At 38.5% G+C, this 26,655-nt stretch overlaps 1 protein-coding gene across 1 annotated transcript; it reads left to right on the top strand.

The window, feature by feature from the left end:
* The first annotated feature begins 152 nt into the window (after window positions 1–152).
* LOC103180199 (ATPase MORC2A) lies at window positions 153–24,718 on the top strand. Its single transcript, XM_007895899.2, has 26 exons — window positions 153–204; window positions 1,598–1,779; window positions 2,684–2,737; window positions 4,038–4,072; window positions 4,689–4,757; window positions 5,621–5,711; window positions 6,271–6,379; window positions 7,044–7,203; window positions 7,779–7,890; window positions 8,626–8,751; window positions 9,884–9,963; window positions 11,252–11,328; window positions 12,139–12,224; window positions 13,251–13,397; window positions 13,881–14,035; window positions 14,409–14,537; window positions 15,076–15,181; window positions 16,068–16,206; window positions 16,982–17,050; window positions 18,086–18,367; window positions 18,530–18,569; window positions 19,950–20,082; window positions 20,662–20,781; window positions 21,916–22,009; window positions 22,284–22,472; window positions 24,440–24,718. The coding sequence occupies exons 2-26, from the start codon at window positions 1,715–1,717 to the stop codon at window positions 24,554–24,556; spliced, it is 2,784 nt and encodes a 927-aa protein (XP_007894090.2). The 5' UTR covers window positions 153–204; window positions 1,598–1,714; the 3' UTR covers window positions 24,557–24,718.
* Window positions 24,719–26,655: the final 1,937 nt, after the last annotated feature.

Here is a 26,655-nt window from a genome sequence, read left to right as displayed (position 1 = left end):
TGTTTTCTTCTAACTCCCATCACATGAAGTGGGTGCAACATTCTGTAACATCTACCATGGGAAGGGTTATTTATTGGCCAGCAATAGAAAATCGATGAGATTGAGACATTGTGTGTAGCTGATGAGTTTAGGACCCTGTGTGTGGATAGTAAGAGGGTGTGACCTTGTGTGTGGCAGATGAGGACATGACCTTGTGTGTGGATGGTGAGTTAGGGAGAGTTGTAGATGGATGTGAGTGGGTGTGAGCCTGTGGGTGGATTCCATTTATAAATGGACCCGAGCCCCCTCACCCCCTCCCTCCTGCCCCCCTCCTCTCTCCCCCCAAACCCTCCCCCCTCTGCATCTCTCCCGCTCTCTCCTCCTCTCTCTCCGTCCCTCTCGTCTTCTATCCCCACTTGATTGATTTCAAGATCCTCACCCTCACCTACAAGGCCATTCACGGCCTTGCTCCCTCCTACCTCTCCGACCTACTATCCCCCTACCTACCTGCCCGTACCCTCCGTTCCTCTGGCTCCGGTCTGCTCCACGTCCCCCGCTCCAACCATTGGTGGTCGGGCCTTCAGCCTCTCAGCCCCGAGGCTCTGGAACTCCATCCCCCACTGCCTTCGCCGCCTCCTCCCTTTCCTCCTTCAAGGCCGGTCTCAAGACCTTTCTCTTTGACCGTGCCTTCAGCTCCCCTCTCAACTCTCTACCCCCTTCTCGCTCCTCCCTTCCCTCCCCTCACCCTGACCATTTCCCCCCTCTTCGCTCCCTCCCTTCCCTCCCCTCACCCTGACCATTTCCCCCCTGCTCAGGTCCTGACCCAACTGTGCAGCGCCTTGGGACGTCCTCCTGACGTGAAAGGCGCTTTATAAATGGAATCTTGTTGTTGTTGTTGTTGGATGGTGAGTTACCCTTGGAGCGTCTTGTCTGTCTGCCTGTAGTGAGGGGGGCAGCAACAACAACATCAACAAGATTACATTTGTATAGCGCCTTTCAAGTCGGGAGGACATCCCAGTTAAATAATTAATTAATTAAGCAGTTAAATGATCGCAGTCAGAGCTCCTCCTGTCATTTCAAGTGTGAAGGGTGGGGGGAAAAAGTAACAAAAGAAGTTTGCACAAACTCCACAGTCAGCAAGAATTAAAACCTCCACCACCAGTTAAAAAGTGATTAGTAACAAGGCCAACTTGGGAATTAATGTTCATTGTATACATTTTTGAAAATGCCTCCAGTTTTGATTTGACCAGAAAGAAACTTTTTATATACTGTTCATATAAAATATTTATTTTAATAATATATAATGTATATAATGTAACCAATATATAATATATGTGTGTGCCCATCAATGTCCCACAAACAGTTATGAAGTGAGTGGCCAATTTTTGGCCTCACGTTTTCAAATCTTGCTCTTCCACTATACTCACCCACCAGTCTTCCATGATATCATCTTGTTCCTGGCCTTCACAGAAACCCACATTCCGAGGAACTTTGCAGTTATCCTGAAGATTACTTTAATATTGTTATACAATGTTAAACTAATCCTAATCTTGATTATAACAATAATATTGTCAGTAGCATTTATCCTGCCAATACTGACCAGAATGCCATTATACAGATCTTCTTTGACGCATAGAGAAGTAGACGCCGGAAGTAGTTAAACTCAAAGGGATCTTGGAGCTTCAATTGTGGCCCTATCTGCTCGTGGTGGGCCAAGGAACAAGTGAGAGTGAAAATGGCAAACAGGTACCGCGAATTATCCAGAGCTTGGCTGACCTGCGACTATCTTCATGCAAATTCGTAAGTAAGAATTCAAAAATTCTTTCAAGAACAAATTGATTCTTTCAAGAACAAATTAGGTAGATTTCTGTTTGGAAATAATATCTCAGGATACAGTATATAGTTGGGACACGACCTGTCATGCGGGTGCCAGGGTGGTGGAATGCAAACTGCCAGGGTGGTGGAATGCAAACTGGATGGACCTGAATCTTCTTTCAACTAGCAAATTCCTAAGTTCTTATCTTTCCTGGGTTTTTCTTGGAAAAACTGTGTGATGGATTTCGTAATCAGTTCTTTGAGAATTTAAGAGATTTCCCATGCTTCCGGCTGTTGGACCGCTCTGGCTCGGTGCAAACCTTTAGGAAGTCCATGGTCCATGAGTGTTTGCCTATATTTTCTGGCCAGGTGGGAGTTTCATGCAAATTCTGCTCACATTTGTTTTAACATAAAGCAGTGCTTGCCAGAGTATTGTCAATAAAGAGAAAAAAACACAGCCAGCTATTGTATTCCATATTTTAGTTTTCATAACTATTTTGTGACTTTAATTATGATTACGACAATAAATTGAAATTTAAAGTCGGGATATGCTGTCAGCCTTATGAGAGAACATTTTGTACTTGCATGTGTATTTTATATGCCCAGTGGGCTCAAAATTCCACCTAATCATAACCATTTTATTTGAAAAGCCCACAGAATGACAGAAAAGCTTTGTATTCAGGCTTAACTTGGAAAACATTTTTTTTTGAAGAATTGCAGCAAACTGGATTTAAGACTTTTCCAACATTCTGCACAGTCTTAAATTTTAAGGCAAATGATTTTACAAGCTATGACTCAGTGGAATTTTGGGGTTAGTATTCTGTGTGAGATTTTAGACCCAACAAAAGGATGTGAACAGATGGATATCATTCACTTTATTAATTTACAGAACCTCACATGAATTCCTCTTTGGAGCATTGGCTGAATTGGTGGATAATGCAAGGTAGAGTAATAAACATGTAATGAGAGTCTTTTAACATTCATGAATGTCGTTCAACTGTAATGTCTGATAACAAAAGAATTTGTGTAGATAAAGTAGATTATCTGGACTGAATTATACAGTTTTTTTTTAATTTGCTTATTTATAATGAATAAAGCCAATAAACAAAAAGAGAAAAATATAAAATGAATAATATGAAGTACAGCAGCATTCAAAATCACGTTGTTTAAGGGAAATGGAAATATATCCTTGGATTTCACAGGTGTCCCACTTGCTAGATGCCATCGTTGGTCATAGTTGAAAACTTGCCCACATTATTCCAACCAAACCTTTAGTTTTTTTCTCCGATCGTTAGGGAATCTTCTGTGATTACAGTTCAGCAAATTCTAGAATTCTTTGTTGATTTTTAATAAAGTATTATTTATAATATAGTATAGTAACGTATTGTTTAAAAAAAGTTACAAAGACATAAGATTGTTGTTTTTCTACTGGCTATAAGGATCCTCCTTGTATTTAGTGAGCACCAACAGAGTTTCAAATGAACATGGATCCACAATACATCCTTAACACTTATGTTAGCAACCCTTTTCATAGAGGCCACAAAGATGCTTGTTATGTTGTTAAAAATAGGACAAAAAGGATCTTGATACAACACCAATACACATTACATTATCAGAGTAGAATGACCTGGGAATCATTATTACTGATCACTCTTACTCTGGAATTTTGCTTTTAAGAAACCAACACTTTACATAAAGTTTGGCCAGCAGATTAAATTGAATTGAGTATCAGATCGATTGGGTTGTAATAATGATAATCCTTGAATTTGATAGCACCTTATCACATCTTTCAAAGCGCATTACAGAATATACCGCAAAGCGGAGTGACTGTGTATTTGTTGGCAAAACGCGGAAGCCAATCACGCACAGCAGTGTCCCAGAAACAGTCATGGATTGAGTGACCAAAGTATTATTAATAATTAATATTTTTTATAATCAATTATTGAAGATCACACAGAATTGTGGAAAATACTTAAATTCTGAAGCCTTTTTTTTCTATACGAACTGTACATTGGGACTTTCTCCCGATGTGAAAAGAGCTTATACAAATGTAATTTTGTATTGTATTGTACATAGCTAGTGGCTTGAAGATGGGTAGAATGGCCTTTTCTTATTCCACACATTCAATTCGCTTTATGGCAATAATATTTTAAGTTTGAAAATGATCTGCAGTGGGATTTATGTTTAGGTTGGGTAAAGAAAATTGGAAAACTGATTTGAAATATTTTCGGGTATTTTTGCAGAGACGCCAAAGCAACCCTCTTGGACATTTATACTGGTGAGTTGTACTTCTTTTGAACATGAGAGGAGATTAAGGATGTCAGCCAGGCACTGTAGGTAACTGCATTGTAGTAGTTATTTTATGTTCACAAGATCAGAAGATTAGTTCGTTGAGTAAGTCCCTTCGGCCCTTTCGATTTCATCCTTCCAGAGCACCCACCCCATATTCTTCCCCTCGAAGCAGTAGCTGTTTTTTGAATGAGCCTAATGTCCTGGCCTCAGACAGTCTTCCTGTTCCCTTTAACAACCTGTTAATTAAGTAAAGACTTTTTAGTATCCTTAAATTGCCATTTGCAAATCCAATTGACCTTTGCGATTTTAAGGGAAAGCATATATAATACAGTGTAAAAGTGGTATTAAAATCAATTTTATTTTGGATATGTATGATATATCAAGTAGTCTGTGAACAGAACGTAAACTGACTATCCTGGATATTTCATGGCAGACAGGGAAGTGGGACTGCGAGTTTTAGAATTTCTCAGCAGTGTTGTGGTAGACTTGCTTTGATTCACTACTGTTGAGCATTGTATTCATTTAACAGAATGAAATGTGAAAAACAAAATGTATTGAGTAAGAGTGATGGCTCTATTACTACATTTGATAATTTGTTTCAGAGATCAATGATGAATTCAGAGGGGGATTTATGCTGTGTTTTCTGGACAATGGCATTGGCATGGATCCTGGTAAGTGCGTTCGGAATGGTTACTTCACATTAACATTTGTAAGCAATCACATACCTTAATGAAATAATTTTTCAATTTGTGTTTCTCAGGGCTGTAACTAACTAGTTACAAATCTCTTTCAGAACCAGAAAGCAATAGATACTGTTTGATTATTAGAAGTAGAAGGGACGTGCAAGTCATTTGAGAGTATTACTAGGTTACTGCTGTACAGTTGATAAAATAATAACAATAATAATCTTTCCATTCGATATAATGCCTTATCATGTCAAAATGTCTCAAAATTTTATGATAAAGTATATTTAATGTGCATTTGTAGGCGAACACAGCAATTAGTTTGCATTCAGTAGTGTCCTGCAAACAGCCATGAAGTTTTATCTGGGGGGGGGGTCATTGGCTAGGACACCAGGAGAAACTTCCTTCTCTTTTTGAATAGGGCCATGAGATCTTTAACGTCCACCTAAGCAGCGGACATCTCATCTGAAGTACATCACCTCTGACAATGCAGCGCTGCCCTGCTGCATTGCTCTTTCAGCCAACACTATCAGTCCAAAATCCCAATGTGGGTCTTGAGCTCAAAACCTTCCCACTCGGAGGATAGTTTACCAACTGAGCCAGACTGACAGCAACATTTTGGACTGGGATCAAAAGTACTGCAGCTAGTCATATTGCACTAAACCCTGTGAAATAGGTTACCATAGAAATTACACACCATAGAAATTTACAGCACGGAAGATCATTCGGCCCATTACGTCTTTTAACAGCAAACCTGTCAGTCCTGTTTTCCTTTACCCATATCCCTGTAGCTTTCTCTTTTAGATATTTATTAAATTATTGAAAACAATTTTATATTCTGCTTTTAACAGATGAAGCAGGTGAGGTCATTCATTTTGGGAAATCGACTAAAAGAGCTGCAGATTCTCCACTCATTGGACAATATGGAAATGGATTGAAATCGTGAGTTTCAGAGATATAATCTGTCTCAAAATAACTCAGTATTCTGAGATTAGTACATTTTAGAGTCAAATAAATATAACAAGGGTCAACTTTTTCTCAAGGGCAAGGCTAAACCTTCTCCTCAATTTTAATTTTTAAAAATTATGCTTTCATTTGACCCAGCGCCTTTCACTTCCAAAGGACATCTCAAACTGGGTCAGAGGATATACTATAAACTGTAGGGACTGTGTATTTTGTAGGCAGTTTTCTCCTTGAAGCAGGGCTTCTGACCCAGATGTAAGAGTGCTATCAAGTGAGCTGACATCTGAAAAAGTAAACCCAGAACAATATCAATGTTTTGGATACACTGAGACAAGAGGACAGTTTAGAGTTAGAAAGGGAAATTTCAGGACAGATAACAGTATATCTTACCCAAAGGGTGAGTAACAACTGATAAAGGTTACCAGGAAGGGAGAGCAAGCCAGACTGCTTTCTCGGTTGCGTTGTCTTTGTGTTCAGAGAATAGTTTGCTTTTGAAGCTCTTTGTCGCTCCTTTGTAAACATGTTTTCTCTCTTGCAGTGGCTCCATGAGGATCGGCAATGATTTCATCCTGTTTACTAAAAAAGGCAACACAATGAGCTGCATCCTAATATCTCGAACATTTTGCGAAAAAGAAGGTGTTGATAAGGTTTGTGATGGGGAATTTTATCTATTTATTTGTTCTCAGTTTGATTCCTCTCCCCTCCCCGTCAGTACTGTCCTGTCACCCTGATTGCTCTTGCAGCAGGGAGAAGTGGACATTGTACACCTTGGGCTTCCAAGCACTCCTTGCATTTGATATAATTTCTAGAATGTCTCATGGTGTTCCACAGTAATTACACATTATATCGCTTGACTGTAGAGGATGCCAGATGCCAGCTCCAAGCCTGACACTCTCGTCACATGAGCTTGACTAGTAAAGGATGCTGAAGAGGTATGTGGATCAGGAACCTGGACTGGTATTCCTCTCCCTGACCCTGAGAAGAGAAGGCAGATTTAACCTCCCCACGCAGCCCTAGCTGAGACCAGCGAACTCAGCATGGGTCCCTTTTGTGGGACCTTGCTGTGCTGTGAACAGTGCACAGCGTGGCTGCCGTGTTTGCCTACAAAAACACATTTTACTGTATGTCCGTTGAAGCACTTTGAGACATCCTCCTACATGAAAGGCGCTGTACCAAATACAAGGATTAGTACTTTTGTGATTTTAAATGATCATCGTTTTAGGGCATAAAGTAATGCACTGGCTGTTACATGTTACAATGTGGAAGTGCTTTGGGATAAGGTCCTTGATGGTGGCTTATGCTTTTATTCAGGTGATAGTTCCTCTACCGTCCTGGCATGTCATTACTAAGGAACCTTCAACAACTGACCTGGGAAAATTTTCCTTAGAAACTGCGATCATCTATAAATATTCTCCATTTAAAACTGAATTTGATGTGATGCACCAGTTTGATAAAATTACAGGAACAAGCGGTAAGAGTGTTTTAACAACAACAACAACCAACATTAACAAAAGACATTTGTATAGCATCTTTCACGTCGGGAGGATGTCCCAAGGCGCTAAATTAAAATTAAGCACCACGTAATTGTTCTATTGCTCTGAACTCTGGAAAACTCTGCCTCAATCCCTCTTCTTTGTACATGTCTGCATATCTTCGGATCGCACTTGAAGAACTTACTCTTTTTTCCCTGACTCAGCGTTTAAATGCTCTGAGATGCTATCTTGCATGAAGGGCACTTATGTTCATGCAAGTTGTTGAATTCAGTCTTAATATCTTTGCACTCCTTATCCCCCCTCAGCTCCTACCCCCAGCTCAGGTGCTCATCCAGCATTATCAAGAGCTTTGAGGCACCCTCCTGACGTGTAAATTGTATTGTATTGCAACTTTGAAGGTGCTTTTTTGTAGGTCTTAAAAGCACTTAGAGAAAACCTATCTTCAAAGATGACTGCATTTAAGAACTTGCCTAATTCTGTACAGTCTGAAGTGCAAAGAGCATAGAATAAATATAGACCCAGGTGGAATTTCTACCCATTTTTTTCCAAACAGGCACTTTGATTGTTATCTACAACTTAAAGCTGAACGATGATGGGGAGCCAGAACTTGATGTTGATACCGACCATTCCGATATATTACTGACAGGCATGAGGATGAGAGGATTGTAAGTTATAAAATCAAAAATCTAAATTGATCATTGAAGATTTAATTATACCTGAAATAACTTAGAGACTCTGATCATCAGTTATTATTTTTCTTGATCTTTACAAGGTACTATTTTACTTGTCTTTTTCTTTAAAGTGTTGCTGCCATTTTACTACACTGATTTAACTGTATACAGTAGATAAATAATATAATCATCCTTCCATTTGAGCTTCTTTAACCTTTGAAACATCTCAAAATGTGCTTCACACTATTTATTGTTAATTGTAGTGACGTATATTCAAGACTGGATAGATATTTGTCAGGTCAGAATATTAAGGGATACGGGGTCAAGGGAGGTTAATTGGACTTGAGGTACAGATCAGCCATGATCTTATAGAATTGTGGAACAGAAACTACTGCAATACAAAATTACATTTGTATAAGCTCCTTTCATTTTGGGAGAATGTCCCCATGTACAGTTCGTACAGTTATTTTCCTGTTACTTTTACAGTACATCCTGTGAAGGGTTTTGAGAAATTTTGACAATGCAATGAAGCTCTCTCTCAATGCAATGATGAGTATTATTGAAATTATTACTGAAAAAGCAGCCCATTGGCACGTTCTCTCAATGTGAAATGCACTATATAGATATAAGTTTATTATTATTATTATTTCAGCGCCTTGGGACGTCCTCCCGACGTGAAAGGCGCTCTATAAATGCAATCTTGTTGTTGTTGTTGTTGTTGTATTTCAGGCAACCAGAGCGCTATTCCTTTAGAGCCTACACTGCTATATTGTACATTGTTCCTCGCATGAGAATTCTTATCCAGGGACGGAAGGTTCAAACAAAACAGCTCTTCCTTAGCTTATATAGACCCAGGTATGAAAGTTATTCACTTGTGCAATTTTACTGTCAGTTCTAAGACCTTTCGTACAGTTTAAGTCATATTTTTCAGAAAAGAGGCCTGTAAAATTTACTTATTAAACTTTCAGGAAATGTTTTGGAGTCCTGTAGTTCAGTGGTTAGAGCACTCGCCTTACAAGCGAGACATCTGGGTTCAATTCCAGGCAGGGCGAAACCTTGGGCAAGTTTTCTTACTCCACACCCCTAATAATAATCCCTCCAAAAACAAAAACAATAATAAATTGGTCATTTTCAGTCCACGACTGTTTGTGCGACACTGCTGTGCGCAGTTGGCTGCCACGTTTCGCCCAAAAATATACAGTCAATTCGCTTTACACCATATTCTGTGAAGCGCTTTGAGACGTCGAGAAGACGTGAAAAGCACTATATCAGATGCAAGGATTATTATTATTTGATTGATATTCAAATTTCCTGGATAATGATCACTTTTGCTTTCTGGGTTGCATAAAACTATTGATATCTATAGCACCGAAGTGCCATTCGGCCCATCGTCCCGGTCGGTGCTGGCTCTCTGAGAGTGCCATTCATTTATTCTCATTATCCTATCTTTTCCCCACGTGTATGGATTTGGCAGCGGTTACTTTATCAGGTCACTTTATCATGTCTTGCCCACCTGTGTTTCATACTTCCTGGGATTTGTGGAATTAGAGTGTGTCCCTCCGGGAAGAGACTGTGTGTTCAACTGTATTCCAGACAAAGAGTAATTTCCATGGGAAAGGGAAATTTGGAACTCCGGGTACTTTGGTTCGGATACTCTGAAGCATAATGCCCGGCCGACCAAAACAAACACATTTCAGGTCGCTTTCATTTTAGATCTGGTGCTGACTCTTCAGATGAGAATAAAGCGTATGCATGGCTGGTTCATACATTATTGTTAAGGACTTGAGGAAGTAAACAACTTGTAGATTTCAGGATATCTGCACTCAAAGGAAAGAAACTGGCTTGACATCAATAGCGAAAGATACGTTTGTTGTCAGAAAAAATATAGTATTTTTCTAAATTGTAAAGGCCTCATAAATAAAGAATTTCCACTACTTTGCCAACCTTGATGTGATATTCAATTAGATGTGTGTTTGTCCGTTCATAGGAAGTACATTTATACATCCAAACAGTTCAAAGTACGTGTGGAGAGAGAGGTAAAGGAGTCGGAACAAGCTACTAAAATAGGTATGAGGTTAATATTTAACTTGTGCTTTGGGAGTAGTTCAGAAGTCAATGATGGTCCTCAATGAACAGATTGAAACTGATACCTGAAAGGTTTCAACACAGATTCCAGGAAAGTTGAGTCATGCCTAATAACTTTATGGAGGCGGTCTCATCCATAATCTTAATAAGGGTTTCAGGTATCGGTTTGTTTCTTTTAAGAACCACAGAAAACTGGCTTCGGAGTTTAGACAAATTCAAAGATTTGCCAAGTTCTGGACATAAGACTATAAGAATTAGAAGCAGGAGTAGGCCATTCGGCCCCTCGAGCCTGCCCCTCCATTTGATAAGATCATGGCTGATCTTCAGACCTAACTCTAATTACCTGCCCTATCCCCATATCCCCTAATCCCTCTGTTTCTGAAGCGCTACAAACATAGAGTGAATCTAAACCCAAGTGGAATTAATGTCCCAAGGGAGTGTCAGCAGGCAATGGGGAGCTCTTACACCTAAGATTAATACGGGCTTCACTGAATACTGATGTCTGTAATTTCCAGTAGAGGTCACTAAACAGTTGACATGAGCAGTAATCAAGGTTAAATTCACTGAATATCAATATCAATATTTTCCAGCAAAGGTCACTAAGCAGTTATATGAGCAGAAATCATGGTCACATTTCTCACGAAGCCCCTTAGCATAACCACAGCCAAGGATTGTTGATACACTTCATGAGATCAGATGAGATAAACTTAGCACAGACTAGAGAATCATAGGGGTATTTGGTCATTCTTGGAACAATTCTTGTAACAACAAAACTCAGATGATTAATCTACTGATGAAAAGATCACGTCTTTTCTGTTTTACTTTTTGTTCTGCTTCTTTTGCTTCTTGCTTAAAATGTAATGTACAGTCGTTGCAATTAAAATGTTGAACCAAAAAGCTAAAGGTGGATTTTCTTATGTTAAAATGAAAATGATTGCATACCACCGGTGACATAACATGTAGACCAAAAAATCAGAGGGAAGCATTGTTCTTTTAACTAGATCTTCCATTACTGCATCTTAAGACTCCCTTCATAATTGAGGTAGTATTCTTGTCCGGTTGTTGGTGCTATATATATGCATTTGGGCAGCATTAGCACAATGTAAAATATGTAGGAAAGTACGAAAATCCAATTTTTTGCTGCTAGTCTAAAAACTGCATTGTTTTTCCACGTTTAAAATGCTCTTCTTTTGCGACATATAATTTGAGTAGGAATGAATTGCTGAAACATTGTAGTGGCATCTTGAACTGTTTAAATTGATGCTTGCAGCAGAGGAAAAAATGCAGGAGGCCAAAATCCAGGTGAGAGAGTTGGAACAAATGGGAGACGACAGCTTGGAAGCAAAGGTAAGTTAGGTATTTTCCAGCAATAAGAGAGATGTGTAAAATAAGCACATTTTAACCAATATTTACTTTATCTTAAACCACACCTTTGCCTTTGAGTCAACAGGTTGTGGGTTCAAGCCTTTACCCCCTCTCAAAATCAGGACTTTGAGCCCAACTGGCACTGGGGAGATGACGAGACGTAAACCAAGGCTCGATCTGTGTGTTAAGGTGGACGTTAAAACTCCCAGAGCATTACTCAAAAAGAGAGGGGAGTTTTTCCCCTTGCCTTAACCAACAATCCTTCTTAAGTCATTCACTTAATGGCTGTTTGTGGGGCATTGCTGTGTGTAAATTGGCTGCTGCGGTCACTTACAAAAATACATTGTGACTATACAGTATTTGACAATAAATTATGTGAAGCACTTTTAAACAGTCCAACAGTGTGATAACGGGCTATACCAAATGCACGGATTATTATTATTTATTTTATGTATTTATTTTCTGGCTGATGGAAATGATATTGGAAATAATAAATTACCCAAACTTTAAAGAAAAAATGGGAACAACTTCAAATGAATCTTGTTATCATGGCCTTCAATAAGCAGGCGGTTACAGAGCTGAGTCATTGGCATACAGGGTTTCTTCACTTACAAAAAAGAAATTTACGAAGGGAGATTTCATAAGATGGATGACTTGCAAAACAAAAAGATTATTGTGAATTTTTTTTGTGAAATCTTCAGACGAGCAACGTACACTCCTGTAGACTGGCATAAGAGCAGCACAACATTATTTTCCTCAGAAGCAACTAATTCCAAAGCTTTCCTTTACCAGAGCCGAATCAAACTCGCTCTCTCTAAGTTAGCAGCTTCTCAGCGGGTCGCAGACCAAAGGAAGAAATTGCATGATGAAAAGAAAAGGTAATACGATGAGGAAATCTTGAGGCTGAAGACAACCCACTTGACTGTAGTTTCTCTGTCATTAATTTGCATTAAGATTGCAGTGTGCAGACTATCACAAGGTGGGTTGAGTGAGCAACCACACCGTGCTAGATTTCCTCCTAATAATGGTAATAGTTTCATGCAGTATAGACTATAACACCCCTTTATTGCACTCCCTATGAGATTTTTCATGAGGTTTTTTTTTATATGTGTAGAAAATAAGTGGTAGCATAAAAAAAGTGGTTATAGCGGTACATTCATTCGCACTCCTAGTTATCAATGCTTCAGGATGCAACAAGACAATGGAACAAGAGAACATAGGTTTAGAGTTGTAAAGAACAACTTCAGGACAGATACCAGAAAGTATCTGTCTTCTTTACTCGAAGGGTAATCAACGATTGGAATAGGTTACTAGAAACGGTGGTAGAGGCCACCAGGATTTATTTAAAAAGCAGCTTGATGCTGTGATGGCAATTTGGTAGGGTGGTTGGTTGGGTGTTCTGTTAGGGATGAGATCAGATGGACTTCTTCATCCAGAACAATCTTGTGTGATCTTGTGATAAGAACTTGCCTTTATGGAGTGCCTCCCCCTCTAGTGGCAACAAATGGGTGATACAGTGTTACTTCAATTCGATACTGTATTTCTCACCAAGTTTAAATATTTGGTCGAGTAATTGTTTGTATGTTTGTTCACGTAGGGAACAAAAAGGGTGGGGAGAGGAACGATGACTGAAATGCATGAATTGGATGAGAAATATTTTGTTTTAAAGTAGAATATTTGCAACTTGTTTCCTAAACAGAGGAATTACATATTAAACAGGAATGCACAGAATAGACGTAAACATCTCTTCTCATTTCTGACTGTATTTTTTGTGGGCGTTTCTCCCACAAAATATACAGTCAATCTACTTAGCAGTATATTCTGTGAAGCGCTTTGAGATGCCTCAATGACATGATAAGGTGCTACGTCAAATGCAAGTATTATTATTATTATTATTATTGTAGAGTCCTGAAAGTGCCACATAAGCTGTGCTTTATTTTTGGAGTAAACATCCAAAAGAGAAACATGGATGGGATGTTCGTTTACAACAGTAACCGCCTGATCAAAATGTATGAGAGGACTGGAGGAGCCTTTGTGAACCGCTTGACCCAGTGAGTGCCAGTTTGATATTCTGTGTGTGTTTCAGATTGTGCCAATAAGAGAGAGACTGTAAAATATTGTTACACTACAGTGTTTTATAATTCCACAACATTATACTCCAGCAAATGGCATGCTTGTGTTTGTTATATGTATTAATAGGGAAGAAAGGTGATTATTTATATTTTAGCGTCGGTAGTCAACGATTTAAGAGCAGTAAATTGACAGTTACCTTAGATTTCACTCAATAGAGAATGGAGTGATACTTTACACAATGAAGTGCATTTGTAGGGAGTAAAGGAGATCATCTGCAGAGTTCAGAGTTGACTTGTTTAGCATTTGAATGGTGAGGTTTTCTTTAATATCATCTTCATTCTGTACATTACAGTGTGTAAAATAAAAATGAAATTCCAGTTCTCAACACACCGAACCCGATGACTTTGTACAAAAATAAAAGAGATTTTGGGCATCATTCGTTCTGCTTTCGTTTCTCTTAGATCCTGTCGTGGCGTTGTGGGTACTGTAGATGTGCCATATGGAATGATGGAACCCACTCATAACAAACAGGACTTTGCAAATGCCAAGGAATACAACAACTTGCTTAAAGTAATGGATAAGTTCCTACTCCAGTACTGGAAAGATCTTGGCATTGGTAAGATTATTCTTAATTAAATAATAATAATAATAGTAACCCTTACATTTGATATAACACCCTTCACGTTGGGAGGACATCTCAAAGCATTACTCAGGATTTACTGTAAACTGACGATCGACTGCTAGATTATTATTAAAAGTGCATTAAACATGACACTGGAGAGCTGTGGTTAAGGATTTGAGAAGGGTGAGGGGGGAACTGATTCACAGGTAAAGCGTCGTGACTGTATTTTGCAGCAAAAAGGGGTTGCCAATTTGTGGCCAACATTGTCCCACAAACAATCAAAAAAATAAAAGGGGAATACTGTGGAATCAAAACCAAAAGTTTATTTCAGGATGGAATAACTATGATCTTGTTCACCTGCATCCAGTCCAAATGGGGATTGTGAAATTCTGGAATGAATTTGGATACCTGTCAGCCAACTGGGACTTGTCACCATCGGATGGACTTCAGTATAAGAGAAGACGTGCTGCGGAGGTTCATGTCACGTTGCAGTGTGGCAAGTACCATTGATTTGTTAGGTGATGTTGTATATGGGGATGTGGAGTAAGGACAAAAGGTTGACTGTGATGGCCTTCACAGACAAATATTCTAGTTCATTAGCACCCAAGGTGAGAAATTCCTCAGGTCACGAAATGCAGTGACTGTAAGAATTGTCAAAGTTGCTAAAACTGGCTGCATAAAAAAATTCTTATCATGACTGTCCAGGGATCATATGTCAAATAGTTGCTCGAGTGAGGCGTTGGCATGTCACTGGCCCAACATACCGCCAACTCTTAATTTAGAAGCTTTCGAAAAGGAATTGGCTTCCAAATCAAGATTGAATTTAAAAAAAAGTTTCACAATTCTACCCCCCATCTTAACTTTTCAGGCAAAATCTACTAGTGGTGGAACTTCGGGGCTGTGCAGTCATATCAAAGCATATGAGTTGCCGTGATCGGTAGAGGAGGGATGAGGAGAGAAAATACTCACATTACTTGTATCACACCATCAGCCTGTATTTCACAGCAATAAATACTGTGTTTAAATTTTGCCAGACTTGTGCCTGAAGTGGAGAACCCTGCCATCCAATATAGAAATGGACGACACAGAATTGCCCGACATTTGGGTCTGTTATTTGAGCCCACAAGCGGAACAGAATAGGTAAATCAGGGGTGATTTACGCATGTGAAGGAGCCATTTTGTGCATTCCTTCTTGGGTGTGATGCTTATGACAATTTTGCTACCTAGCTATTATACTGCCAATAATGAAATGGTTCTGCTTATTGCGTGGTTAATAGTGTTAATGTTTAAATGTGTGCCCTGAAGCCCACCCGGCCAGTGAGATTGTCGAGGAACAATTCACCGGAATTGAATATTGTTTTTTTGTGGGAAGTGGAAATAACTTTATAAGGAAATTGTTGGCTGGGTCGGACCCTGTTCAGGTTAGTTTCCTGTATATCTCGGTCGAGAGGCACAATGGCATTGATCAACCTGGAAGCAGATCACCTCCCTGCACTTTCAGGAACTAAGTGGCACTTTGAACTGATAGAGGTGCCGGTCAAACTAACCCTGCAAGCCAAAACCCTAACGGGTAGGATGGTCCTAACTGGACAAGCAGCGGGAAAGCTTGCCAGGCGGCGATATCAATGGCAAGCTATTCGGTTTTAGCTGGTTAGACTCCAGCAGTACTCCCAACACACATTCTGGGGTCCCCAAGCCTTGGCTCTTGCCAGCCTGCGCCTAATACTTTCCAGAATTAGGTAAGCAGGATGCATCCCTCCAGGGAGAGAGTGCGCATTTCATTCCAACTATTTATCTCTGGAATTTTTATGTGTAAGTGGGATGCATGGAAATCTCAGCTTGGTTTGGATTCTCTTCTGCATGGTGAAGGCTTTCCGTGTATGACTGACAACTGGCTGACAAAATAAAACAAAAGTGCAGAGGTTAATAAAAAAACAAAACAAAGTCTCCCTTCTTGCGCATTTACGCTACACTTGCTACGTCAAATGTACGCTTTAACAGTGAGTGCTTCGGTGATTTGTCTCAGATGCCATGCGCCAGAGCAGCTACCACACATTCCATTGGGATCTCTGGTAAAAGAATCGGGATTATCATATGAAAAGCAGGAATTATTGGAAAAATCAATCCAGCGGCAGCAAGAAAAAGTCAACGCCTTACAGTTACAGGCAAGTATTTCCATCTTAATGTTCCATGATTTGAGGACCTGTTTGGAGTGAGAAGGGATTATATTTATCCATGGATCCCTTGCACTGTTGACTACTTCAGTTTCATTTTGTTTTAAGGGTCAAATACTTACACTTTTCATAAAGCTTTGTTAAGTTGTTAGATCGAGGTCCTGTCAGGTGGACATTAAAGATTCCTTAGCACTATTCGAAAAGAGAAAGGAGTTTCTCCCCGTGTCCTGGCCAACAGTCCCCTAAATAAAATTGATCACTCGCTGCATGGCTGTTGATGGGACATTTCTGTGCGCAGCTGTGATACTGTGTTTGCCCACAAAATACACAGTCACTCCATTTCACAGTAATACCTGTGAAGCAATTTGAGACGTCCTTCTGACGTGATACCAAATGTGAGGATTATTTTTTTAAACAAATAAACTACACTGGGAGCAATGTGAGACCTGAATAGTACAACTGTATGTACAGTGAGATGTACAGTATGTTTGACATCAGCCCACATTTAGAGGATTAGAATAGTCACAGGGTGAATGCTGGTGGATGAGTGGTGAGCTGGACTCTGTTCCATCAAGATCTCAGCACCATTTGGAAGCATCCGACCGATAGAACAACATTCTGCTCCGATTTCTCAGGCAATTAAAGTGCAGTGAAACATTCCAGTTCCTTATAAATAATAAAAGTAAGGGCATTGAATGACTGCTGTATTCATGTAGCATTTCAGAGCATCCAAGATGTTTTAAAACAAAATCTGTTCCTTTGACAGAAATCTTTTCCAATCAAACCATTGGCAAATAAACCAGCATGTGATGTAAATAGCAAGGCTATTTCTAAGGCAAGTAATTCTAAGTCATTGTCTCGAATCCATAATTCTAACAATTGTCTTTGCAATTCAATACTGACTTATTTATTTTCTCAGAAGGCTTTTCAGAAATTCCCACAGATGATTGTGTGTACAGTCAATAGTTGTAAAAAAAAATTCTTGATATTTTTCACAATAAATATGTATTTTCGAGCATTATTCCGACTTATATTGAATAAGGTGACGAATTATATTCTTGCCTGACGATAACAGTACATTCACCAACCTTTGGAAAATTATTCCTACCATCCGAATGAGTCCAGGTAGGAAATACGCAGGTAGGTAGGAAGCGAGGATAGTGATTTTTTGAAACAAAACCATTCAATTTTGAAACAAAATCATTCTATTTTGAAACAAAATCTTTTTTTTACCTCAAAATACGAGTGGTTGTTGCCTATAATTGTCTTTGTTTAAAGTTATTAAACCTCTATAAAGTTTATTTTTTTGGCTGCCGCATTTCGCTCAGAAAATATAAAATCAATTCACTTTATAGTATATTGAGGCACCACATCAAATGCAAGGATTATTATAATATTGTGTAGTGGGGCAGCTTGGCTCAGTTGGTAGTGCACTTGCCTCTGTGTCAGAAGGCTGTAGATTCATACCCCATCTCAGGACTTTGAGCTCATGTTCAAAGCTGACTCTCCAAATGCTGTTCTGGGAGAGCTCTGTATTATCATCCTTCAAGTGAGATGTGAAACCAAAGTTCAGTCTATCTTGTCAGGTAGATGTTAAGGATTCCATGGCACTATTTGAGAAGAGAATGGAGTTACTCCTGACCAGCAATACTCATGATTCAAGTAGTCATTCACTTCATGGCAGCTTATGGGGCATTACTGGGTACAAACTTGGCCGTCGCTGGTCACTTATAAAATACAGTCATTACATTTTACAGAAGCAAAGTATTTTTTTTCACCCAATGTTATTTCATAAAATATTGCTTTGAAAACTGGTATAAATTAACCACAGTGATAGAAAAAAACATAATTCTTCATGATATGCATATAGGACAATTCTGCATCTGGAACCAGCTCATTCTCTTCATCTTCCTCATGTGTGAGGAAACGGCAACTACCAGCTTGCTATCACCGGACTTACAAAAGGCACAAGCCTTACATTCATGCAGAAGGTGTTCTCCTATCGTCTGGGTCCTTCAAGGTTCCCCAGTTGAGAAAGAACCAATCACAAACTCTTCAGGGCTCTTTTAAGGAAGAAGTTGACGCACAAACGTTGAAAGTCGAAATCCCACAGGCAGAAATAGAGAACGACCCAACGGATCAAGGAAGTGAAGTAAGTAATAACATGTTTTTGTTTTAAATAATGGATTTATTTTACTTTTCAAAAGTTGAGTATAAAACTTGGTACATTCCAAACTGGTGGCACTGTGTTAAATGCTGTTTTTTTAACACTACAGAGTGGATTTAATTTTTTTAATTTATTCTTTATTTGCAGGATCTGATTAACTTTTGCAATGAGGATCTCACATCAAACAGTAAGAAAACAATTTGTTTACATTTCTTTCACATAATTGTTTAATGGAACAAGTGGAAGTGAATTCTTCATTCAGTTTGGAAATGAATATGACCAACTCTCGAAAGGTTCCTTATTCTTCTTCGCTCTCACATTTTCAAGATGTCAAAGCTACATTGGAATTGCTTTCCTTAAATTGTATAGAATTACATAGATCATTATAGCATCAAAAACAAATCTTTCGATTGAACCAGGGATATCATGTCAGGTGGATGTCCCGTTTGACAGTCCAAGGCATTTGACAGTCCTGATGCTATCTTTAAAGAGTACCATTAAGTATCATTCTATGCTAGGTTTTAAATTTTGCATCTGCTGCTGAATATCCCTCTTGCCCTTGTGTAAATCACTCTCAGTTGATGTTCTCACCTAGATCTCACATAGAGTAGATAGGATATGGAATGTTCTGCTGGGAGTGGTGGTTGAGGCAGAGGCAACGTTAGCTTTCAGAAGGGAACTAGATAAATATCTGAAAAAAAACACTCAACTATAGAAGAATGGGCAAAGGGTAGGTAAATGGGACTGAAAGGATTGCTCTTAAAAGATCCAATGTGAACACGATGGGCTGAATGCTGCCTTCTGTGCTATAATTTTCTATGGTTCTAAGTTAAAATTTAGAGGTAATTTGAGTGGGTTTCAAAAGGTTTTATTTCAATTTATTGAGGGAGAAGGAAATAGAGGGTATGTGGAAGGGAGGTTGGGAAGAATGGAGGCTCCTGTGGAGTGTAAATACCGATATAAACTAATTGGGTCAAATGACCTGTTTTGATGCTCTAATTTCTATGTAGTCCTCACTTTTGCATTGACGAATACCAGTGCATGTATCATCAGTGATGCGTACCTGATCAGAAATACCACTGATTTAATGATTGGAATGATACTCCACATGCCCAAAGCTTCGCCAAATCAATGCTCAAATGCTGTTTAACTTTTAATACTAATAGTGTTGGTTCATTATTTTAAAAAAAAACATTAAAGATCGTCATATCATGCAGAAGCATTACCCTGTGTGGGAAACAATCTCCAGACAGCTGGGATCCAAGTATAGGAGGTTGATTAATGTTAGTCATGCAAGATTGGAAATTGGCAATGGTCTGGTTTTGTTTATTGGGAATATCATGCTATTTTTGTGCTATTGCTTTGTTTCTTGGGAATGCTGTGTTTTTTGTGTGTTATTCTCTGTGTCATTTATTTGTGTTACAACTTTGGAAAACACTCTGTTTGTTGTGTTCTTACTTTGTTTATAGGGAACACTGTGTAATTTGTTTCCAGTACTGGTAGTTGTAATTTGTTTCCAGTAACTCCTGCCATTTTGATGCATCACTACCCATGTCTTAATTTACAGGTGACTGCAGGACCTTTCAAGTTCTAGTAAAGAAAGAGCCAATGGAGAACGAAACTCCTGCTGGGTCCACAAATCAGTCCTGTTTCCATTGGGAAGTGAAAAATGATGTAACCATTTCCCTTGGTAGCTACATGTGAGTCAATGGATGTGTTTTTATACTCATACAGAATTGAATGGAAAAGAAATTAAACATGGGCATTCCACTGTTTATGCTCTTGTGGCGCTTAATGTTTCAGATCTAGTGAGATCTCAAACCTGCCTTGCCTTATATCTGATGGCCAACTGATAGTATTCTTTTCAGGGAGGAGGGGAGGTAAACGGGATCTCACTAGCTCCATGATAATATACCCATCAAAGAGAGAATGGAGCTGAGTCAACTATAATGGACTATTTGATACCTGTGCCAGGGAAATCTACAATATAGTAGATGATTGACCAGCTTGTTTGGCTCATATATGGGACTTTAATGACATATCAATGGGGGTGGGATAAGATTCTTCCCATTTGGATACAAATAATCCTGCAAGTTATTATCCCATAGGGTAGGATGATCCCAACTGGATAAGCAGCAGGAAGCTTTTAAGCCTTGTATGTTAGTTGTTTTCATGCCGTAACATTTAAGGCAGTATACTGGTGTGCAGTAAATAGAGATGTATTGCCATTTTGATACGGTTTTCCTTTGCTGGCCTGAATCTGCTGATTTGTTGCTTAGGTTTGAGAACGACATTGCTGTTAGTTCACTCTCTGCAGCTGACAGCAACATAGAACGTGTGGAATTTACAACTCCTGCTACCAGTAATGACACCGTGAAGGGAATGGCTTCATGCTTAGGGTATGTGTGTGTGTTTGCTCCTTCTCTAAAGTCATTACACTTTACAACAAGGTACTGTTTCAAGACATGTCTTACCACTTTGACTGTGCTTTCAGCAATCTTTCCCCTCCCCACCCAATTCAACCCCCACCCTCCTCAGTTCCCATGCTCAGTTCAGGTGCCCATCCAGTACTGTGAATGTGTTTGGGACGTCTCCCTCACGTGAAGGGTGCTACATGAATGTAAATTGTTTTATACTGAATATTAATTACCTGTGAAATGCTTTGAGATATTTTGATTTTGTAATCACTGCATTAAAAGTAACGTTTTTTATTTTACTTCAAACTTCTACTGCCTCCTTTCCAGTGATCTGTGTTCTGTACTGTATTCCATCTCTTGCTTTCTAATCTACTGATCATGTTTCTATATATATTTTTGTATTATAGAATACACTGTAATTGTTATTATTAATGCAAGAATTATTATTAATAATAATCCTTGTATTTGATATAGCACGTTATCACAGCCAGGAGGTCATCTCAAAGAGCTTCACAAGATTCACTGGAAACTGTATTTTGTAGCTGATTAGTGTAGAGCAACTTCCCACTGATTTTATTTGGGAGATTGAATGACTGATTTTATCTGGGAGATTGTTGGTCAGGACATTGGTAGAAACTCCCTTCTCTTTTCAATTAGTGCAATGGAGTCTTTAAAATCTAAACATACAGGCAAATGGACAGACTTGATTTAACGTCTCATCCTAAGAAAGGCACCTCCAATAATGCAGTACACCCAAGACTGAATTGGGAGTATCATCTTAGACCATATTGGTTCCAAGTCGCGACATGGGGCTTGAACTCACAATCTTATGGCTCAGAGGCGAGTGCTACCAACTGACCAAGCCTGACATCAGATTATTGGTATTTTTCACAAATGTAGGCACATTAATATCATAGTTTACATCCCCTGATATAAATGTTTTGTCAAACAACATGTTAGGAGACCTGATGGTGTTCATAAAACTAAACATTGCAAAGTCAATCATTTCTTTGAAAAACATTAAACTGCATAAAATTGTTTTGTATAAATAACAATACATTTCATAAAAAAAGTAGAATGATGAACTAACAAAATGTTTTTTTTATGTTTTCAAAGGAGTGTCTTGAGTCATTTTGTACCTACGAACTACATTATATCAAAGGAGACTCTGAATTGTATGACAGCAGATGAGCTTGTCAATATTTCCATGGTATGCTTCCTGCCTCCCCTTAACACCTCCTAACACATCACATATGTGCATCCTCTTAACACCTTCTAACACATGTCAAAAGGTATTTTTTAATCAGTATGTGAAATGGCAATGCTTTTATCAGGTGTTTGTTGGCAATGCTGCTCTGCGTTGCAGCAAACTGTATCATTTAATACTGTACATTTGTGATAGCATAAGCCATTATCAGATCCATCGATTTTCAAATTTACACACTTCTCCCCCATTCATCGCATGTTTACCTCTTTCTCTGTAGCATTACTACTTTCTCCATTACGAAAAAAGCCTAAGAGATCGATTCAAGTATTCATTCGAAAGTTTGACTGCCAGAGCCCAAGACATGGAACGGAAAGTGCAGTATTCTGAGTTGAAGCTGAAACAAACAAGAGAAAAACTGGAATTTTATCAAAAATTCACTCCAGAGATATTGAACAAGATTCAGTCAGTATGTAAATTCGTGGTGTACCCTTTGTTGACTGTTTTTAAAGTTTTTTTCTAAATTGAAACAATAATTATATTTTGAAAAACCTGCTCAAATGTTCTTGCATCAAATATAGCCCTCCCCCTCCCAAGGTCCCATGAAGCGGTTTGAAACAATCCTAGCTTGACACCCAAGCTTGGGATGGTAGCTGAAGGGGGAGAGACGAAAGATGATTGAAGTAGGTCTTTAGGTGGACCTTGAAGGAGATAAGGGAGGGAGGGAGGGAGGGAGAGGAACTCAAAAGGAGTTTCAAATCTAGTTTTTCCCCAAATATAATTGACCATTTAGTTCTAGCGTAAATGAATATAATAAAGAATTTGAAAGCCATGAATCCCAATACGGCATACAGAAGAACATTTAATTTTTAATATGTGGAAAATTAGAATGCAGCATTTCCTGCAGCGAGATTTGGAGCTTTCTTAAGATTCATTGAGATTCATTCATTCAGGCTGAATGCAGATATGAAGCCAGTTGAGCAAATATTCTTATACTAACCCTATCTTTAAAGGTGAAGTGCAGCATTAGATAAAACAATCAGGGTTGGTTTTGATCAGAATGTTGTACAGTCGCAAACTCCAGCAAGAGAACTATGTTAATTCTATTCAAACCAAGGCAACTAAATGAAAAAAGCTTCCATTTACTGTCAAATGCAAATCAGGAGCCACAAGTAAATCTTTCCACTAACCAATAAACATGCTTTAGCCTGGTGTCAGCCTAGCTCAGCTAGCAGCACTCTTGGTTCTGCATTAGAAGGTCATGGATTCAAGTCCCACATCAAAACTTTCAACTTGGAGTCCAGGCTGACACTCCAATGCATTGCTGGAGGACATTGCATTGTCAGAGGTGCAGTCCTTTTGATAAAACATTAAACTGAGGTCCTCCTGAGTGGAGTCCTGTAGCTCAGTGGTAAGAGCACTCGCTTTGCAAGCGAGAGACCTGAGTTCAATTCCAGGCAGAGGGCGAAACCTTGGGCAAGTTTCCTTACTCCACACACCTAATAATAATCCCTCCAAAACAAAACAATAATAAATTGGTCATTTTCAATCTACGACTGTTTGTGGGACATTGCTATGCGCAATTGGCTGCCGCGTTCGCCCACAAACATGCAGTCAATTCACTTTACAGTGTGTTCTGTGAAGCGCTTTAGAACATCCTCCCGACGTGAAAAGCGCTATATCAAATGCAAGGATTATTATTATTATTATTATTTGCCTGTTCAGGTGGAGGTTAAAGATCCCATGGGACTGTTCTCCTGATGTGCTGGCCAATAATAATAATAATCCTTGCATTTGATATAGTGCCTTATCACATCTTGGAGATGTCTCAAAGCACTTCACAGAATACACAGAAAAGTGAATTGATTATATATTTTGTGGGTGAAACATGCAGCCAATTGCAGTGTCCCACAAACAGTCTTGACCAAATTATAATCCCTCAAATTAAATTGGTCACTCACTTTCATGGATGTTTGTAGGACGTTGCTGTGCGCAAATTGGCTGCCGTATGTACCTACAAATGGACAGTCATTACAGTTTACGGTAAAATCCTGTGAAGTGCTTTGAGACATTTCAATGATTTGAAATGCTGTCCCCTCGACATGAAAGGTGCTATACAAATGGAATCTTGTTGTTAGACACTAAATCAAGTGCAAGTATGATTTAGATTTGATATACCAAATACCATCCAAAATATGTTATGTGGTGGTTATTTAGCTCCCAGTGGTACAAACTGTAAGCAGCTTTTTCTTTGGGAGGCTTATTTTTCATTTGATCTCATTTTCCCCTTTACCATAGACGTGGTGTGATCTTTTCCAAGTGGTGCTCTCTGGAGCCAGCAAGAGGTGCTCAAGAGTGGCCCAAGATATTTGACCTTTAAAGTTTACTTCCTTCTTTGTGCAGCTCTGTAATCTTCTCCATTTCTTTTTTCATCAGATGATTACTCTTAATACCGGCACCCATTGCAAATTTGAGGATGAAAGCTTCGAGGGATTAGCAGCAAATTGCATTGAGGATGTGTCTTCAAATAAACAGCAACTTGCATTCATATAACACCCTTCAAGCTGGATAGCAAGCGTCTCAGAGTACTTATATTCACCAGGTCAAAACTCTAAAAGTAGAAGTAAAAGCCTAATTTAACACAGACTAAGCTTTAATCTTTGCATCGATAACATGCCTTTTTTAATGGTTTGTTTTTTGGTACACAAACAAATGAGAGGGTTTCATCAAAAACAATGGAATGCTTCTGTTAATTTTTATTTTATGACATTTATTGGTTGTTTGCAAGTCTGAACATTAACCTCTGGTACACATCAAAGTACGCCAATGGGTGCAAAATATTTTGCTTGATTGATGACATTTCCAAACGTGGGTGAATGTGATTGTGAAAATCACAATGTCACAATGCATTCTTTCAGCATTGAACAATTAGTCCTCTTATGAATCTTGCTGAATGATTGTTAGAATTTTGTTTTAAAGCTATACGTATTCAAATAACCAAGACCATTTTAATATTAATCGAACATGTTTCTAATGTCACGGTTATGTGATGTCCAGAACCTGCCAATATTGATGATTACAGATTTCAAGCATAGTAATTGCAGGTAAATAACTTTTTGGTTTTAGTTTTTGAATAATGATATGACTTGCAAATTTCTGTTTTGACTAAACTAATTGTGCTGTAACATCTGGTGGGGAGAAATTCCATCTGGGTCTAAATTTACTCCTTAACATAGAATTTCAGAGTCCAGTATTTTGCAAATAATTGAATTTGTTTAACTTTGAAGCCTGTTTTCTGTTATCCTCCAAAAAAATGGCTTCAAAATTAAAGCCTGTATTAAACTACAACAACAAATTACATTTGTATAGCGCCTTTCACATTAGGATTTCCCAAGGCGCTGGACAATTTGATGAATCAAATTACAAATTTGATTCATTCTTGACACTCTGTAATGCTATGTTAATTGAGTAAATCTAGCCCCAGGTGGAATTTCTACCAATAGATGTGTGTAGACATCTGCAACGACCGAAGTTATATAAGTTTTGTTTATTGGTTGTCTTTGCTTTGTCATGTTGGTGGAGGGAATGAACATAATAAAGAATTCTTTGGTTTTTAAAAAAAAGGTCAATCTTAGTAGTCCAAAAATAGTTTTTTTGCTTATACTAAGAATATCACTCAGTGTAAGATTGGATGCCCAAAATTGAATGCAATATTCCAAATTAGCACTGCCCAGCACTCTATATTACTGGAGCAACACCTCTTTATATTCCAATGTTCACTGTAAAATTTGTCAAGTTTTCATAACTGTTGAATGTTCATTTCATTAAATGATTGCTAGGTTGCAAAAAGAGAGGTGTTTAAAGAGATTACCAACTCGCATTTATATAGCCCCTTCACATAGGAAAAACGTCTTAAAGCACTTCACAAAGACAAGGTCGGACGCCAAGTTACGGGATGGGGAAAAGGAGGAGGTGACCATAGGTCTGACCACCATTTGCAGTTGGACTCATTTTCTGCTACATTTCACCATTCACTCATTGTGTGACTTTCATGTTGCACATATGGTAGGTGTATGGATTGCTATATTATAGTTCATTTGGAAAAGGAGGTCTGGTAGTTGTTGAGATTAATTTCAGTTTCATTTTGGACTGGAACCCATAAGGATTTTATCCTATATTCCCTGCCGTGTTCCTGCGGGTAACTGCTTAAAGTGTGAAAATAGTAAGTTCCTAAATGTAGGTATTAACCCTTTTAAATCAGCACAGTAAATATGCTGTGGGAGATTAATTGCTTGATTCTGCCTAGAGATGACACATTTTTGAAATCTAATTGTCTTTGTATAAAAAAATGAGGTTTTCAAGTGTTTTCTGTCACCTTCGATTCAGATGGATTATCATGTTATAAATAGACTGAGGCAAAGATTTATAAATTGGCTAGTATTGTTACATTTTGAGTTTATAAGATATTCTGATCCAACTGTAATCCTTACCCAAATTAAGGATTTCTTGACAAACTGATTCCGCATTTACCAAAATGAACCTGCATTTTTTAATTTTTTTAATATTTATATAAAAAAATATATTTTAAAGATGCCAGTGGAAATATTTAATGATTAATTGATGAGGTGAACTAAAATCAAGCCACTTTGCTG

The sequence above is a fragment of the Callorhinchus milii genome, unplaced genomic scaffold, assembly GCF_018977255.1.
Source record: "Callorhinchus milii isolate IMCB2004 unplaced genomic scaffold, IMCB_Cmil_1.0 Scaffold4, whole genome shotgun sequence".
Lineage (NCBI taxonomy): Eukaryota > Metazoa > Chordata > Chondrichthyes > Chimaeriformes > Callorhinchidae > Callorhinchus > Callorhinchus milii.
The sequence above is the reverse complement of the archived record's forward strand: the minus strand, read 5'-3'. Positions and strand labels throughout refer to the sequence as shown.

Coding starts and splice junctions, on each gene's coding strand:
- LOC103180199 (XM_007895899.2), top strand. CDS start 1,715: ATGGCAAACAGGTACCGCGAATTATCCAGAGCTTGGCTGACCTGCGAC. Junction 8,752..9,883: donor CTTAGCTTATATAGACCCAG/GTATGAAAGTTA, acceptor GTCCGTTCATAG/GAAGTACATTTATACATCCA. Junction 17,051..18,085: donor ATAGCAAGGCTATTTCTAAG/GCAAGTAATTCT, acceptor ATATGCATATAG/GACAATTCTGCATCTGGAAC.